We start from the raw sequence: 18,152 nt of genomic DNA, 5'->3' as shown, positions 1-18,152 counted from the left end.
ATGTTTATATATCTTGCTTGCATTCTTACTCCACTTTATTTTAAGATCAAAATCTTCCTGATTCTAGATTACCAGTCCGGTTTCAGGCCCGGCTACACCACGGAAACGGCATTGGTCGCACTGGTTGATGATCCCTGCCGGGCCCAGGACAGGGGCTGTTCCTCTATCCTGGTCCTACTTGACCTCTCAGCAGCTTTTGATATCATCGACCATGGTATCTTGCTGCGATGGCTCGAGGGGTTGGGAGTGGGAGGCACTGTTTTACGGTGGTTCTCCTACCTCTCGGGCTGTTCGCAGTTTGTATCGGCAGGGGGACAGAGATCTACCCCGAGGTAGATCTACCCTCTCTTGTGGGGTGCCTCAGGGGTTGGTTCTCTCCCCTCCTGTTTAACATCTATATGAAGCCGCTGGGTGAGATCATCCGTGGCTTCGGGGTGAGGTATCACCAATATGCCAATGATACCCAGCTGTTCATCTCCATCCCTAGCCAACCCAGTGATGCCCTTGACGTGATGTCCCGGTGCCTGGAGGCAGTGCGGGTCTGGACTCAGGCTCAACCCCTCCAAGACCGAGTGGCTGTGGATACTGGCATCTCGTATGGTTCAACGTTCCATCTCTTTTGATGGGGGGAGGCACTGCCCCCCTCAGAAAGGGCTCGCAACTTGGGTGTCCTCCTGGATTCATGGCTTAATTTGGAAGTTCATCTAACGGCCGTGACCAGGGGGGCCTTTGCACAGGTTCGCCTAGTGCGCCAGTTGTGCCCCTTTCTGAACCGAGATGCCCTATGCATGGTTACCCATGCCCTCGTCACTTCTCGCCTGGATTACTGCAATGCTCTTTACATGGGGCTGCCCTTGAAGTGCACCCGGAGGCTTCAGCTGGTGCAAAATGCGGCTGCGCAGGTGCTTATGGGAGTATCTTGATACTCCCATGTTACACCACTCCTCCGTGAGCTGCATTGGCTTCCGGTTACCCTCCGGGTGCGATTCAAGGTGCTGGTAATAACCTTTAAAGCCCTATATGGCTTAGGCCTGGGGTACTTGCGAGACCACCTGCTGCCATTATCAACCTCCCATCGCCTGGTTCGCTCCCACAAAGTCGGCCTCCTCAGGGTGCCGTTGGCCAGGCAATGCCGTCTGGCGACCCACAGGGGGAAAGCCTTCTCTGTGGGCACGCCGACCCTCTGGAATGAACTGCCTCCGGAGCTGCGGATGGCCCCTGACCTTCAGTCTTTCCGCCGTGACCTGAAGACTTGGTTATTCCAACAAGCGGGTCTGGACTGACTATATGTTTTTTAAATTTGGCTTTTATTGAGTTAAATTGTCATGTATCTATTACATTTATTGTTTAATTCTTTTTTAAATTTTGTATTCCATGTTTCTTAAAAATTTTGGTTGTGAGCCGCCCTGAGTCTTTGGGGAGAAGGGCGGCATATAAATTCAATAAATCTAATCTAATCTAATCTAATCTAATTAAAGGCAGGATTTTAATATTGATGGTGATAAAGTTGAGATTCTTAATGTATGTCGAGAGAGCCTTGATATAGATCTGTACTGGTCTGTGAAGAGAGAAGAAAGGTTGATAAAGCAAGGGGAAGTTAAGATTGGCGTGTGTCAAAAAGAAAGCAAAATCACGCAGTGAGATCTTAAAATAAAATACTGTCCTTGATTTCTTGCATCTCAGAATGTCTAGCCACGCTGGAAAGAGTTTAAAATAGGGATTCAAAAAATAATCACGTATATTAATTAGAGCCCCTCTCCTAAATATTAAATCCCTAAAAGACCCTTTTAAATCCCAAGGAAAAAAAACCAGCAAATTTAACCCTCATAATCACTTTTAAAATAAGCTGAAAGTAGCAATACGCTTAATCTTTCTAGAGAATGCTTTGACTCAGCATCTGGCAGGAAACCACAGGTTTCTCTTCCAATTCCAGATGTGGTTTGTTTGGTTTTACACACACACACACACACACACACACACACACACACACACACACACGCTCGCTCACACTTGCTTGATCAGCTAACATAAAAATGCATACTGTGCAAAGTAATAAACTTTTAAAGACTTGTTTGATTTAATGAGTACAACTACAGGCCTTTCCTCACCGCTTAGTTGAAGTGTTCCCTACTTATTCTGGAGGTGGCTCAAACCATAATGGCATGAAATTTGCTGCCCCAGTTGCTGAGCCGTGTGTCTTATTATTCTTTTGAAGACACTAGGTAAGTAAAGGTAAAGGTTCCCCCGCACATGCGTGCTAGTTGTTTCCGACTCTAGGGGCCAGTGCTCATCTCCATTTCAAAGCCGAAGAGCCAGCGCTTGTCCGAGGATGTCTCCGTGGTCATGTGGCCGGCATGACTAGACGCCAAAGGCACACGGAACGCTGTTACCTTCCCACCGTAGTGGTCCCTACTTTTCTACTTGCATTTTTACGTGCTTTCAAACTGCTAGGTTGGCAGAAGCTGGGACGAGTAACAGGCGCTCACTCTGTTACGCGGCACTCGGGATTCGACCCGCCAAACTGCTGACCATCTGATCGGCAAGCTCAGCGTCCTTATATCAATTCAAGATCAAAGTTGACAATCTTAGCAGATTTCAGACTACCCTCAACTATGATTAAACTGAAGGATGACTTAAGAAGGGGTCACTTACCATCGCAAAACAATGTGTTGGGGGGGCACAGGAAAAAAACATCCAGCCAAGACACGTGCCACGGTTAGATACAAGTGGGGAAAGCCGTATGTATCTAGAAATGTGGTGGTGTATCCCTTTAAAATCGATAAGACAGTGTACAAAACATAGCCTTGTTTTCCTCTGGTAATAGCCAAGGAAAACTAGGTCCACAATTGATCTAAATTTGATGAAGAGATGCGTGCCTGGTGTTCCGCTGCTTAATAAAATATGCTTCCTGATGTCATGGTTGGCAGATGTTTGCATGTGAGAGTATTGGGGGGGTTTTATGAATATAGAAAGAAGATGTAGGATCTAACAAGGGAAGGAGGCATTAAATGCAAAGACAGTACTCTTTTTATGAAGTTGTGTGCTTACGGTTCTTCCATTCCCTGTTCTTAAGCTCACTGATTCCTTTACATTTAAATGCCTTATTCCCTTGTTTTTAGGTTAATTGTGTTCTAAGTGCCTGTGGAAAGGGGGAAACCTTGATTTTGCATGCATGGTGATTTGCATAGTGCGAGAGAACAGGTTCACAAGTTAAAAGAGTTTATATGTTTGATCCTTACAGCAGAGCTTTTATAGCAAAACTATACCACGTGTTTAGCACGTACATGTTTCTCAAGGGGTGCAACGCTTAGCTTAATTTCATCTGCAGATTGGTGAATCCTACTTTGAAACTGGGTGCTTTGCAGCTTCTCAGTCCAGTGTGAGTTCTTTGGGGAAACTGGGCAGGGGACATGCCAGTGCAGGTGTCCCCAACCCCCGGTTCGTGGACCAGTACCAGGCCACAGCATGCCAGCAACCGGTCCACACAAACAAGCAAAGCCCTATCCATTGGATGCAGGCAGCACACAAAACCACCCTAACCCTCCGGTCCACAGAAAAACCTCTCTCCACAAAACCGGTCCCTGGTGCCCAAAAGTTTGGGGGCCTTTGTTTTGTTGGGTCTTCCTGTTACCACCTGCTTGGGCATTGTGGGAACAAAAACCTAACCTGGACAGGCTATTGTTTTGCTCTAACAGTACACTTCTGATGTTTTTTACCCTACCGGGTTACTTGCATTTCTGAAAGCATATGGAAAAGCTTCATTTTAGATGAATAACTACTGTTTTCACCTCCCCGTCAATAAAATTGTTGATCCACTGTTGCTTTCTTTGGATGTTGCTGCAAGATAAATTAGCAATTATATTTAATACCCCCTCTCTCTCTCCCCCCCTCCCTCATTCTCATTGATCAGGTGTGGGTGGTATTGAAGCTGAAGCAGTGATGCTGGGCCAACCAATCAGTATGGTACTTCCTGAAGTGATTGGCTACAGACTGAGCGGTAGTCCTCAGCCATTGGTCACATCCACAGACATAGTGCTCACGGTTACCAAGGTAATAACTTGCTTGACTGACCACGGCTGATCTTGATACAAGGCTATTGCTTAATTAATCTCAGAAATCTGCATGCTGATAGATGCAAGATGTAGAGTCTAAGTCCTCTTCGTCAAGTGGCATCAGTAAGTGTTTGAACTTTACTTCTGAGATTGTTTATTCCAATTTAATGTAATCTACAAAATCACGTAGTGGTCACTACTCTAAGCACTAATGTGTGTCAGCAGTATTGAATGAATAGAATAGTTCAATAGTGCCACCTTTTAGAGATAAGGGTGTCTCTTAATGCAGAGATACAGAGGACCACAAAGTATGTTAGTGCATATTAGACGTGTGCAGGATTTTTACTTGTGATATACTTAATTTGATGACAACATTATAATTTTTTCCTAATTCAAAAGTGCAAGAAAATTTACTATCAGTTATCAACAAACGTTAAAGGGGTTCCAAGAGGCATAAAAATAGAACTCAGCCAACATTAAGTTGATTGAGGCAGCCAACGCAAACTGGAGATAGTGAGATTTCAGTTTATGGGGGATACTGGTTGGTAACTTACACTCAGAGGGATTTTTACTCAAAACTTCCAACAGAAAGTTTTGTGTCATATTTTAAAACTGTAACGCAGTTGTATTTATCTACAAGAATTATTGGAATTCAATGGAACCTATTATTAAATTTGTATCTAGTGTAGGCAAGATAGGTTTAGATTTGGCAGCAAATTTTGCTTAGATGGAACCTCAGATTCTCATTTATTAAAAAAAAAACCAAAGCTCGGTTATGACTGTATTCAGTCTTATTAGATATAGTATAAAATATGCTATGAACATGGAACTGAATGCAGACTTAAATGTGTTGCAGCATTTACGGCAAGTAGGTGTTGTGGGCAAATTTGTCGAGTTCTTCGGGCCTGGTGTTGCTCAGCTATCCATTGCTGATCGAGCTACCATTGCCAATATGTGCCCAGAATACGGAGCGACTGCCGCCTTTTTCCCAGTGGATGAAGTTAGCATCAAATACTTAGTTCAAACTGGTGAGTGGAGAAAAGGCAATATGTAAAACCAGGGTTTCTGAAACAAGAAAGCATTCATTTCAGATGGTGATAGGTTGCCTGCTTTAAGACTAGCCCATTTAAACCAACCCAGCGTCCGTGGAAAGAAAGGTAAGCACCAGTCTTGGCCATGTATCGAGATTCTCCAGTTCTTTAAAATCTTAATTCTAATGCGGTTTTAAAAATTGAATGGAAAGCTGGCACGACGCAAAACCGCAGAGCGGACAGGATGCCACGTTTCCTTAAGCAATGCAGGAAATCCCCATAACAGTCATATAGATAGCCCTCGGGATAAAAAAAAAAAGGGGGGGGAAGCTGGCACTATGGAAAATACCTTGCGGAACCAGAGGTGGTGCAGCAAGATAAGATTCTGTAATTAAAGATAGCCACTATAGCAGGGGTCTTCAGACTTGGCCCTTTTATGACTTGTGGACTTCAACTCCCAGAATTCCTCAGCCAGGCATGCCTGGCTGAGGAATTTTGGGAGTTGAAGTCCACAAGTCATAAAAGGGCCAGGTTTGAAGACCCTTGCACTATAGCAATCGCTATAAAAAGGAAATCTCATGGAAGACTTCAAATTCCCACAGCAGACCTCAACATACCAAATGGACCAATTAACCCCAAAGGGCGAAAGGATTCTGAGTTAAAAAGTGTGGCTATTTCAGGTAGAAGAGAAAGGAGATATTGGTGCATTTCTATCCCCCCATTCCTTTTCACTTGAGTGGGAGAAAGGAGTTCAGATTGTATGTATAGATTCTACTTGTGATTGTGTCCCATATAATTTATCCTGTTTTCTCAGCCATCTGGGCAATATTCATAGTTTCTCATAATTCATATAAAATGGGGAAAAGTGGTTTGTAGCAATTCATAACCGAAAGTTTTTTCTCTTCTCTCCCCAACTCCATAGACAGAAGGGACCCCCTAGATAGTTCTGAGGTTCTATTTGCTATTTTTTTAATAGTAAACTAGGATTTCCTGCATCTGAATTTGAACAATACTTATTGTTTTATGTGCCTATACATAAAATTAAATATTGGAGATTTGTGAACTATGCTTTGGTCAGTATGTGATCTGATAAGGTGGCTTACATTGGTTAGACGATTGAAAATCACAGTTTTAGCAAAATATAAAATACTGGTCCAACGTCATGTGCGAATTGTTCAAGTTCCTATACTTTAGTGTATTTAGTTAGTAAGTCAGATGCAGCCAGTCTTCCAATCTGAACTTCTAATTTCACAAACAAGACACATGTCATCCTGAAAATTAAAGTTAGTAAAGAACAAACTTGCTTATTAATTCAAGAAATTGACCCGTCAGCTCAACTAATAGTTTCAGGGATATTACATGCACATTTATATATAGACCGTACGCATTTCATATACTATTGAACATATAAATAGTAAATCCTCCACCATGTTTTGCATGCAGTATGTTTCAGTTACACCCAAAATATCTTCTCATTACATGAAAAGTTAGCTGTGTAAGTATACGTTGGAAGTGCCAATATGATGATTCAGACATGTTTATGTTCCTCATTTTTAAAGTTTGGTTAGAACTTTACAATCAGGCTGTTAGTGTGCACACTAGATAGTTTGGTAGTGCCCAATATTGTACATTTGATGTATACACTCGAGGTTTTCTGAAATTCTATATTGCATTTTAGGTTTGCTGTTCCTTAAGAAATGGTCTTTCTATCTTTTTTGTACATTCACCGAGTTGCTATTTTTATCCGCTATAGGCCGTGATCAAGAAAAGATTAATCATATAAGAAAGTACCTTGAGGCTACAGGGATGTTTAGAGATTTCAATAACTCATCTCAGGATCCAGATTTTACTCAGGTACCTGTTCTTAAATTTGCACTTTCCTCCAGGGACAAGCCCCTGACTTTTAGACCTCTCAGGAAATGATCCTGCATCTTCCACTGACTGAAAACATAGAAGCTGATCACATTAGAAGAGCTACAAAAGCCTCTAATGAGTACAGTGGCTAAATTAAAAGATATCTAAAAACGGGTTATCTTTTTAAAATTACTGGATGGTCATAGAGTAGGCAGAATCGTGCGGCTACCTCTGGCAATCTAATTGGATTTCTATTGATGCGAAATGCATTGTTGAATTTTCTGCCCAAATCTGTCGACTGGCCTTAAGTACCGTGCGTCTTGACTTGGTGGAAGCGAAAGATGGATAACCTCAAGGCTTCTTGCCTAGTTAAAATTATTGCTGAAGCCTTTGAAACAAGTCAGCACAGGAGCTACCCCATCGGATTAAGCCCACCCCCTACCCAGGGCAGACCACCGAGGAAGGACTGGAGAAAAACCCTCTTATTAACACCTCATGGCTGGGATTTCAGTACTAGAAAGGAGCACGAAGAACATTGGCAGACGTACAATGAAGCCGCTGGTGGTTTCAATTCAGGCTGGTACAGGCCTGTGTTGAAATCATTCCCCCGAGATTGTGCTATTAATCCTGGTGATTTGGGCGCGCTCTGTACTTTGCAATAGCCCTCCTCTCAGCTTTTTTGATGAATGGCAAACCGTCACTGCAAACTCTCGAGAGGCAATAGATCCCCTTTATACAAGATCTTTCCAAAGTGAGAGGCTGCAGTTCCCCAATACTGCCAGAATTGCCCTTGCTGGCTGGAAGGGACGTCTCTCTTAATAATCTGTGGCGACTGGAGGCCCCTCGAAAAGCTGCCAATGCAGACTGCCCCTGCTTGACAGAGGCCTGTTGGACTCCAGCTCTTAATTCCTAGGGGATGTGGCTCTCAGCATATTTACAGGGGCGCTAGATGGGAGAAATTGCACAGAATGTATAGGCCGTCCTCGACTTGCAACTTAACGACTGTAATGGCCCCTGCACCCCTCCCCAACCTCTGTTGTTCCTCATGTAGTTGTCAAACGACAAGGGTCATTAAGTGGACTAGAGGTGTCTCGTGGACGGGGCAGGCCCCTGGGAGGCCTACCACCCAGCTGGATCCAAAAAAGGAGGCAGGCAAGCAGTTTAAAAAAGGGGTGCAAAATGAGGCCCAAGGGCTAAAGAGGCTTCCAGACAAGCCTGCGTGCTTGGCTGGCCACGAGAAGCCCTGATGCTTTGAAATACCAGGAAGGAAGCTTAGTGATCAATCCAGTGGTACATTTTGCAAAAAAAAAAAAAAAAAGGAAGCCAGGCTTGGGGATTAGGCCTCTGCCCCATTCAGCTGGTAGTCAGGAGACTGTAGACCTCTCTTAGCTCTTGCTAGTCTTTGAGGAAGCCAGCCCTCTAAATGCAAGCATGAGCTTCCTCAAACCTTTCCTTTGCTTTACCCCTCCCTCATAAACCCACTATTTTTCCCAATAAAGAAAACAGAAAAAAAGCATTCAGGGGCGGGGTGGGGTGGGGTGGGGGGGAGGGAGACAGACTTGTTGATCTTTCTCCCTCCCCTTTTATTAGGTGCCGAAGCTAATTTCTCCTCCTCCGCCCTCCCGTCTTGATTCCCCTTTAACCACTTAGGTTTGCTAAATTTGCTGCATCCCTGGAAAGGGGATAACAAAATCTGCAAGTTCCTTACCTCGTTGAATGGCCGGCAGGCTGAAGAGTAGAGGAAAAGAGCTTTCGTTAAAAAAAGGGAGGCGGGGAGAGTGAAGGAAGCAAAGAAAATCCTTCTGGGGATTTTTTGTGTGTGTGTGTGTGAGAGAGAGAGAGCCGAAGGAAAATACTTTGCAAAGCTAGCCAAGGGCTCAGCTCCTGCAGCAAAAGGCCACAGCAGAAGCTAGGTCCTTAAGGAAAGTCAAGCAGCAAAAAGCTTTCCAAAGAAGATTTTTCCAAGCATTTTGTTGCTTGTCTGACTCCCTTTTAGCTTTTTTTGCAGTGGCCTTTTTTTTTTAAATTAAACCTCTTTTTTGGCATGAGTTCTTAAGTTCCTTCATTCTGTGCCATCGTAATTTTGAACGGTCACTGAATGAACACTCGTAAGTCGAGGGCTACTTCTATAAATATGTAAGGGGGCAGTTTCAAGAAAGCTAGCACCTCTCTGTTCCTGTTTCTTCCTGCTTCCTTTCTTTTCAGTAGATTGTAGAATTGGATCTGCAAAGCGTTGTGCCGTGTTGCAGTGGTCCTAAAAGGCCACAGGACAAGGTGGCTGTCTCTGACATGAAGAAGGATTTTGAGACCTGCTTGGGAGCAAAGGTGATGCTATTTTCTATTTAAAGCATACCCCCTTTGTTTGGTATGTGATCTTACTTCTGGTATGTTTATTTATAATTAATGTACAGAAGATACTTTGCTTTTGAGAAGCTAGTCACGTTTATTTGTGGAGGATCTGCTTGTGGATCAAACCTGAGTATTTATATATAAAGGTAAAGGTTCCCCCGCACATGCGTGCTAGTCGTTTCCGACTCTAGGGGCCGATGCTCATCTCCATTTCAAAGCCAAAGAGCCAGCGCTTGTCCCGAGGACGTCTCCATGGTCATGTGGCCGGCATGACTAGACGCCAAAGGCGCACGGAACGCTGTTACCTTCCCATCATAGTGGTCCCTATTTTTCTACTTGCATTTTTACGTGCTTTCGAACTGCTAGGTTGGCAGAAGCTGGGACGAGTAACAGGCGCTCACTCTGTTACACGGCACTCGGGATTCGACCCGCCAAACTGCCGACTTTCTGATCGACAAGCTCAGCGTCCTAACCCACTGAGCCACCGCGTCCCTTGTATTTATATATATATATGTGTGTGTGTGAGTGAATGTGTGTGTGTATTGTGTATATATATATTCTTTCACACTTCAGTTTCCATGAACGATGAAACTTTGCGTAGCTGCCTTGGATAGAAATTCATTTTCTCTCCTGCTATCCAGTTCTAAAGTTTGATTCTTTAGGACAAGGTGTTTTATTTTACTAGCGAAGCCAACTTTGTGCCTAAATTTCAAAGACAGAATTGTAACAGTTTTGTTGTGCAAAATAAGGGATTTTGTAGCTAAATGAAAGCTGATAACTATGGCATGGCATTTAATCAGCCAAAGGCTATACTATACTTATACTGTCATGACCATTCCCAGGCCACAACACAGAATAAAGGATCCTCCAGGTTAGACTACAGCTTTTGTTATCCTAGATTATTGACCGTGGCTGAGGATAGTGAAGGATGGATTCAAAGGTCAGCTGGAAGACTGAAAGCTCCGCTAAATTCTGCTAAGACATTCGCAGAGTCGGTCATTCCAACTGGCTAGGTGAGGAAGAAGCAATACAATATTTCTCTTCTCACCAGCATTTTTACAGAGCGTTTGTCTGTGATACACATCACATATGCGGAATATGGTATATCCTTCAGTTGCACCAGGCTTTGAATGACATACAAGGGTCCACCTTCTCAATATAAAGATAGAGCTGGGGGGAAGGGGAGGGGGGAAATGAATTGGTTTATTTTATTTAAATCGGTTTAAAATTAATCAAAGACAATTCATGCGCTACACATTCGTGGGATTACTCCCATCTATCCACAAACAAAAGGATGTCCGTCAGCACATTCAAGAGAACCGTAAAGCTTCCCGAATTGTTACAATAGCAATAGCACTTAGACTTATGTACCGCTTCACAGCCCTCTCTCTAAACGGTTCACAGAGTCAGCGTATGGTCCCCCCCCAACAATCTGGGTCCTCATTTTACCGACCTTGGAAGGATGGACGGCTGATTCTACCTTGAGCCGGTGAGACTCGAACTGCCGACTTGCAGGCAGCCGGCAGGCAGCAGAAGTAGCCTGCAGTACTGCATTCTAACCACTGTGCCACGACGGCTCTTCCATGATGGCGCGGTGTAATGAGGATTACAATAATGTAATCCAAGGCAGCAAAGAAAACCCGAAACTGGTTGATATGGAAAAAAAAACCCAACCAGCTGACAATTGGAAGGATTTTTTTTAAATTATATTTATATACCGCCCTTTTCCCGAAGGACAAGAAACTGAGAGATGCTAGAATGGAACAGAGCATTCAGTGGTGGACCACTGAAAGGATTGGCTGTGCTACAATATTTTGTGGCAGCTTTTCAGTTTCAAACCTCTAGATCAGTGTTTTTCACTTTCGGCAGCTTTTTAAGATGCGGGGACTACAACACCCAGAAATCAGGGCTGTTTCCAGAGGAGGCAGAGGAGAGGACCTGGAGCTTATGGGGCAAAGGAACTGGATGAGGCTGTCGGCAGGCCCAGAGGAAGAGAGAAAGGCTTTTGGAGGAGTTGGTGGCAGCGGCAGCAGCGTGTTCCAGGGGCAAAAAGAAGCAAGGCCTCCTTAAGGAAAGGATGGAAGAGTCAGGATCAGAAAAAGGAAAGAAGGCGAGGTTGTCAGAATACAAGCTAGCTTGAGGGCTAATCCACATGGAGCCCCATTTCCATCTGTCCTGTTTGCCATCGTTCACTCCCTAGAGACTAAAATGGACAATGTGAAATTTGAGCGGGCCCCAAACAAGGAGTATATATCAGAGGTGGTGACCCTTTGAGAGCTGTATGCAACGAAATTTCATTTTGATGTATGCCGATTGGTGTACATTCAAAGTGACAATAAAGTTATCATCATATCCCCAACTAGCTCTGTCTGAGCATTTCTTACCGAATTTTTAATTTTTAAAAAAATATATTATGTTTTTGTTTATTTCTATTTGCAGCAAGGATTTAAAGGTTTTCAGATTGCCCCCGAATGTCACAACCACCATGTCAAGTTTGTCTACTGTGACAAGGAGTTTGAACTGACACATGGGTCAGTTGTGATTGCTGCTATTACTAGCTGTACGAACACTAGCAATCCTTCTGTGATGCTTGGAGCAGGTAGGTAGTCATTTAGAGCACCAGTTAATCAAAGTTATAAACTGATAGTCCTCAAATTTCGAGCACAGTTGAGCCTGACATTTCTGTTGTGAAGCGAGGCAATTGCTAAGTGAGTTTTGCCCCCGTTTGGTGACCTTTTTGCCACAGTTGTTCAGCGAGTCACTGCAGTTGTTAAATGAAACGTGCAGTCATTAAGCAAATCTGGCTCCCCCCATTGACTTTGCTTCCTCCATTTTGGAAGTCATTTTGGATCTCGTGACGGTTACAAATGGTGATCACATGATCCTGGGTCAATGCAACTATCATAAAGCATGCCAATGGCCAAGCACCCAAATTTTGATCGCATGGCCATGGGGATGCTGCAATGGTTGTGTGAAAACTGGCCACTTTAGTTCCATTATAACTTTGAACAGTCACCAAATGAATGGTTGTAAGTCGAGGACTTCCTGTGCTGCGTATTTAACTGCAGTGCCCCAAAAGCCTCTTTCAAGAATTTAGTTTGACAGCAAAACTGTTTGAAAGATTCTTGGATTTCCCACCGTAGAAGTTGAACTCAAGAATTTTCTGGAAATAGGGAATAGCTGTTTAAAAATCAGCTGAAAACTGCTGGAGACGAGGCTGTTCCCTGCCTCTTTTATTTCTCCCCGAATGCTCATTTTATTACATCTGAAGGCAGTACAGATTCCACAAAATTGAATCATTAACGTTTCCCCAAGATCTCTGGATCACTGCGCCACAGGTTCTGAGATGTAGTCAGCTTTGTTTTTCAGTGGCTTAGTCCATAAACCATAGAGAGCACATTGCTGCAGTGGTTATTCCGTTGAGTTATCATGAGGATCATGGAGAATGCTTGGCCTCTTTAAGTGTTGCAAAAAGGCAGCAAGAACAGGGACCACCATTACTATGGGAAACAGAGGCTTCACATTTTGGATTTCCTTCCATTTCAGGAGGTAAGCCTTACCCAAAGAGGAAGAGATGTCTGAGATTTATTTGAGCCTGTTTGACTAGTAGTGTGGCAGCTGTGTAAATATTCTGAACCTAGGGCTAAATTCTCCGATTATTTCTACAGAATATTTTTTTTAAAAAAAATAGAAATAGCCTGAACTAGGCTGAACGACATAAACTCATATATACCTTGGGTACCTAAGATACGCGACTCTTCGTGCAGGTTTGCTTGCAAAGAAAGCTGTAGAAGCCGGATTGACAGTGAAGCCATACATTAAAACTAGCTTGTCTCCAGGAAGTGGAGTAGTCACATACTATTTGAAAGAGAGTGGAGTGATGCCTTACCTTGCTCAACTAGGGTAAGCCAATTTTTTGTTTGTTTGAATGGAAGTTTTCATTTGTACTCTCAAAGAGAGAGATTCCTGATTGCAATAAATAAATAATAAACATTTGTTTAATCAAGCACTGTATCCAAAAAGTAAGGAAAATATTGCCTTAAGACAGGGGTGTCAAACTCAATTTCATTGAGGGCCGCATCAGCATTGTGGTTGCCCTCAGGGGGCCGGGTGGGTATGGCCAGGGTGGGTGTGGCCTACTGGGTGGGCGTGGCTAGAGTGTATATGGCCTACTGGGTGGGCGTGGTCAGCTCTACATTATTCGCATCAAGGGTGCCTATGGGGGCCTGGGCAGGAGTGGGACAGATCTGAGGGTCTCTGGCAGAAGGAGGGTCTCTGGGCCAGGGCCAAGGCAGTGGGTGTGGTTCCCTCACTGTTTCCAGGATGGCTTCATGGGCCACATGAAACCCCGGGCCTTGTGTTTGACATGTCTGCCTTAAGAGAATCTTAAGTAAAATATTGCAGCTGCAACTACATATGCTGTAGGGGCGTTTAGTACTTTGGATTTCCAGAGCTGCAAATACGTAGAGTACTTAATCCACAACTAGTCATGTCTTCTTCTCCATTCAGGGCGCATCTGCTTTAAGAAGTTGCAGACCAGGGCTGTGCTAGTGATCTTTGATGTTGTGCGCCCTAAAACACCTTTTTACTGTTGAATCAGAAGAGCCGCATGGCCTTAAAAGTCACCGGTTGTGTGGCTTTACATAAACCCAATTCATACATTCAGCTGAAGAGGGGAGGAGTACAAACTGAATAGAGAATATATTAGGCCTATGGTATTGAAGATCTCATTGACTCTGAAGGTTAAGAGACAGCTGCACACAGCTAGTAGGGGAATGTTGCATGTGCTGGCATCGTTCACTGGATTACAGATTACCTGGAAAGGTGGAAGAAATTTGACGCTACTTTCCTTAATTAATTCCTTAAGAAAAGGAAAGGAAAAATTAAGTCCTAGGCTAGGGGGTAATTCAAGGTAGGGTGATTCGCTTATTTTCCAAGGAGCCTTGGTGGAGCAGTGGGCTAATGCCTCCTTAAGTAACACCAGCTGCCTGCAATTAGTGCAGGTTCGCATCCCACCAGGCTCAAGGTTGACTCAGCCTTCCATCCTTCCGAGGTAGGTAAAATGAGGACCCAGATTGTTGGGGGCAATTAAGCTGACTTTGTAATAATGCCGCTTGGGGTGTGTGTGAAAGCCCTAACAAGCAGGCATATACATAGAATGAAGGCTACTGCTAAGCTTGTAAGCCGCCCTGAGTCTTCGGAGAAGGGCGGGATATAAATGGAATAAAAATAAATAAATAAATAAATAAATTGGAAAGTGCCACGTTTGCTGTATGTCATATTGAGATGCACGCATGAGAAAGCCCAGCTCAGCTGAAATTGTACACAAGGGGATAAAGTGTCTCATGATGGGTGAGGATTATAAAATTAAATGTTAATTTTTTTTACTAAACCACAATCTGAATACTTACTCCAGCCCGTCCCCACCCCTTGCTCATAAATTGATGTGTCAGAAAGAAGGCTAAGCTGGAAAACGTCTTTTGTCCTCAGCCAACTTTTTTTTTTGTCCCATCCTCAATCTGAAGCAGCTGAGCTACAAGCGGTTTTTACAAAAACCGCGCTTTCTGAAAGGCTGAGAGTGATTGTGAGAAGAGGTTACGTTTCGCTATTGGAAGCGCGTGGAACAATACATCGAAACAATTGATCCACCCTCCCACTGTCCCCTTCACGGGGATCAGATCAGGCAAAGCTTCCTTGCCTAGTTAGAAGTATGTACCATCGTCCTCACCATCATCATTACTCTGAATTTATTACATGGTCTGGCAAACAGTAGAAATGCAATTGTTTGAGCCTTCCTTTTCTGCCAGATGTCCATTGGTAATATATTGACTTTCGTGCTCTCCGCAGGTTTGATGTGGTTGGCTATGGGTGCATGACGTGCATTGGTAATAGTGGGCCTTTGCCAGAATGTGTAGTTGAAGCCATTACTCAGGTATTGCTGAGGGTTTTGTTTTTTTTAAATCCTGTGTTGTTGCAATTTTGCGTACAAATGATCAGAACCAAGCAAAAAGTAGGGTTGGTAGTGGCTGGATTTGTGGATAGACCAGGGGTAGGCAACCTCGGCTCTTTTATGACTCATGGACTTCAACTCCCAGAATTCCTGAGTCAGCATAGCTGACTCAGGAATTCTGGGAATTGAAGTCCATGAGTCATAAAAGAGCCGAGGTTGCCTACCCCTGGGATGGACAGTGGAAATATGTATGAATACACAGAATAGAAGGCTTATTGTTCCTACAGGTAGTCCTTGACCTACCACTGTTCATTTAATAACTGCTCATAATTACAATGGCCTTGACTCGTCCTTGAAATTGCAACTGTCACCCCACTCTCACAGTCGGCGGCAATCAACTTTATTTATGATGGTGGCAGGCTCTTGTGGTCACATAATTGCAATTTGCAACTTTTCCAGCAGGCTTCCAACAAGTAAAGTCAACTGGGGAAGCCAACAACTCCGCGATTCACTTAACCCCCATAGAAATGGCAGTAAAATCAGGTCTGATGATGATTTGTCGAATGACCACATTGCTTAGTGACCAAAATTTCTGGGGCCAGTTGTGGTTGCCAATCGACTATTGAAGAGGAAAATGCTCTACGTGCTCTAGGTTCCTTTTGCTTATTTAACACTGATCTAACCTTGTCAGTGTATTGTTTAATGATCATTATCTTGCTCTTTCTCTGCACAGTTTAAGAACTGTTGCGATGATAGAATTATGTCCCTTTAAAACGGAGGTGGGGAACCATGGCCCCTTTATGACTTGTGGACTTCAACTCCCAGAATTCCTGAACCAGTATGGCTGGCTCAGGAATTCTGGGAGTTGAAGTCCACAAGTCATAAAAGGGCCTTGGTTCCCCACTCCTGCTTTAAAACAGTGCTTTTCAAACTTGGCAACTTTAAGATAATGCGGACTTCAACTCCTAAGCTGTCGGGGAATTGAAGATGAAACATTTCAAAGTTGCCAAGTGTGAAAAGTACCGCTTTAAAAGAATTCCTCGCTCTTATAGTAAAGGAAGAGTAACATTGAGCTTTACTTGGACATTGAAAGCCAACTTCCCGTTTGTATTCAATATTAAGAAGTGGATGTTTCGCATAGATTTAAGGCAGGGGAATGAGATTTCATGTGACTTTGATGGACATTGTATGTGGACCTGGGCGATGTGAACAAATAGAAACTCTTTTCTTTTTCAATATGGATGATATTTTTGCAGGGAGACCTAGTAGCTGTAGGGGTGCTGTCTGGAAACAGGAACTTTGAAGGCCGTGTCCATCCAAACACGCGTGCCAATTATCTGGCTTCCCCTCCGTTGGTAATCGCCTATGCTATTGCAGGGACTGTAAGGATTGACTTTGAAAAGGATCCTTTAGGTAAGACGTGATTTGCAAACTATTTGACCTTTTGAAGGGGTTGATTTTAAATAAGTCAGAAACCAAGCCAAATCTCCGTGTCTATGTGTACAGATCATAAAAGACTATTTTCCATATTTCTCTGTATTCATTAAGGATCATACACATGTAGGGTTTATTTATGTTCATGGAGAAGGGATCAGCCTAGTTGTAGAAAATGAGATCCAGTTCAGCTCATTGCCTCTGTGGAGAACAAGCTAGTAGTCTAAATCAGGGGTGTCCAACTCACAACGTCACGCGACGTGTCGTGACGTATCGTGACTTTTTTTTCCATTGCCGGCAATGGGGTGGGCGTGGTTTCGCTATGATGCATCTGGCCAAGAGGCCGGCAGTTTGACACCCCTGGTCTAAAGAGTGCCTGTTGAAAACCAATGTTCAATTAATTGCAGGTGTGAATGCAGAAGGCAAAAATATCTTCCTGAAGGACATTTGGCCTCTGAGAGATGAAATCCAAGCCATTGAACGTCAATATGTAATTCCAGGAATGTTTAAAGAGGTCTACCAGAAAATAGAGGTAATACTTACTGTAATTTCTGCATCTGCTCAGATGTTACTTTTGCTTCTTGTTAGTTACAAGTTAAAACATCAGACAAAATTATAAAGGTTTTCCCCCAAACAATAAAGAGTTTCCTTGTGGTAATGATATTCTAATAAAAAATCACCAGAAAGATGAGGAAAGTGCCAGTATGGGATTGACCAAATTTTGATGGAAGCAAAATGTAAACTTTGTTGGAAGCAGTGAAATTTTTGGGGAACCATTTCAGAGAAGAAACATTCTAAGTAGGCACGCTACTTGATTCTCCTGATCTCAAACTTAAATCAGGTCAGCCAGACTTTGAGTTGGAAAAATAACCACGGTTAGATGAATGTGTAAAAGAATGGAGCCTTTAGTTCAGAAATTACACAATAAACGTAAGCCTGCATTTGTTTTCATGTGTTTCTGGATCAAAAAGAACTTTTTTCTGATATTGCTTGTTTATTCATAGGCTGGAGATATTTAGAATATTTACATTTGCTGTTTGTATCCTCATTTTTTTTTAAATTTTTCAGACAGTAAATAAATCCTGGAATGACCTAGAAGTCTCATCAGACAAACTATATGGTTGGAATCCAAAATCCACGTATATTAAATCTCCTCCATTTTTTGAAAACCTGGTAATTCTCTTTTCATGGCCTTTTGATGAATTTTCTGACAAACGTGCTTTGTGTATTTATTGTGGTTTGTTAAAATTATTTAAGGGTTTTTTTTGTTTGTTTCTCTGAAAGTTTTGTAAAGTGTAAACAAAAGTAGCATGTGTAATAACAAACTGGTGACGTATAGGAAGTCTGTTGGAGGGAGGGAGGAAGGAAGGATCATTAAAATGAGTTTTTATTAGTAGGAAATAAAGCTTTTACATTTGCAAAAGTATTTGAAGTAACTAGATCACGGGTGGCAAACCCGTCATGTGACGTGTCGCGACGTAT

General features: G+C 43.1%; 1 protein-coding gene across 3 annotated transcripts in view; it reads left to right on the top strand.

The window, feature by feature from the left end:
- ACO1 (aconitase 1) overlaps positions 1–18,152 on the top strand; it is a 61,085-nt gene that overhangs the window by 34,639 nt on the left and 8,294 nt on the right. For all 3 annotated transcript variants that reach the window (XM_083353773.1, XM_083353774.1, XM_083353775.1), the window contains 10 exons: positions 3,911–4,050; positions 4,909–5,080; positions 6,837–6,937; positions 9,146–9,262; positions 11,726–11,885; positions 13,054–13,189; positions 15,134–15,218; positions 16,493–16,649; positions 17,078–17,202; positions 17,739–17,843. In XM_083353773.1, coding sequence (XP_083209899.1) covers positions 3,911–4,050; positions 4,909–5,080; positions 6,837–6,937; positions 9,146–9,262; positions 11,726–11,885; positions 13,054–13,189; positions 15,134–15,218; positions 16,493–16,649; positions 17,078–17,202; positions 17,739–17,843 — 1,298 coding nt within the window. The remainder of the gene's footprint in view (positions 1–3,910; positions 4,051–4,908; positions 5,081–6,836; positions 6,938–9,145; positions 9,263–11,725; positions 11,886–13,053; positions 13,190–15,133; positions 15,219–16,492; positions 16,650–17,077; positions 17,203–17,738; positions 17,844–18,152) is intronic.

Source organism: Vipera ursinii (genome assembly GCF_947247035.1).
Source record: "Vipera ursinii genome assembly, chromosome: 2".
NCBI classification, from domain to species: domain Eukaryota; kingdom Metazoa; phylum Chordata; class Lepidosauria; order Squamata; family Viperidae; genus Vipera; species Vipera ursinii.
Note: the sequence above shows the minus strand (reverse complement) of the source record. Positions and strands in the feature narration are given on the sequence as shown.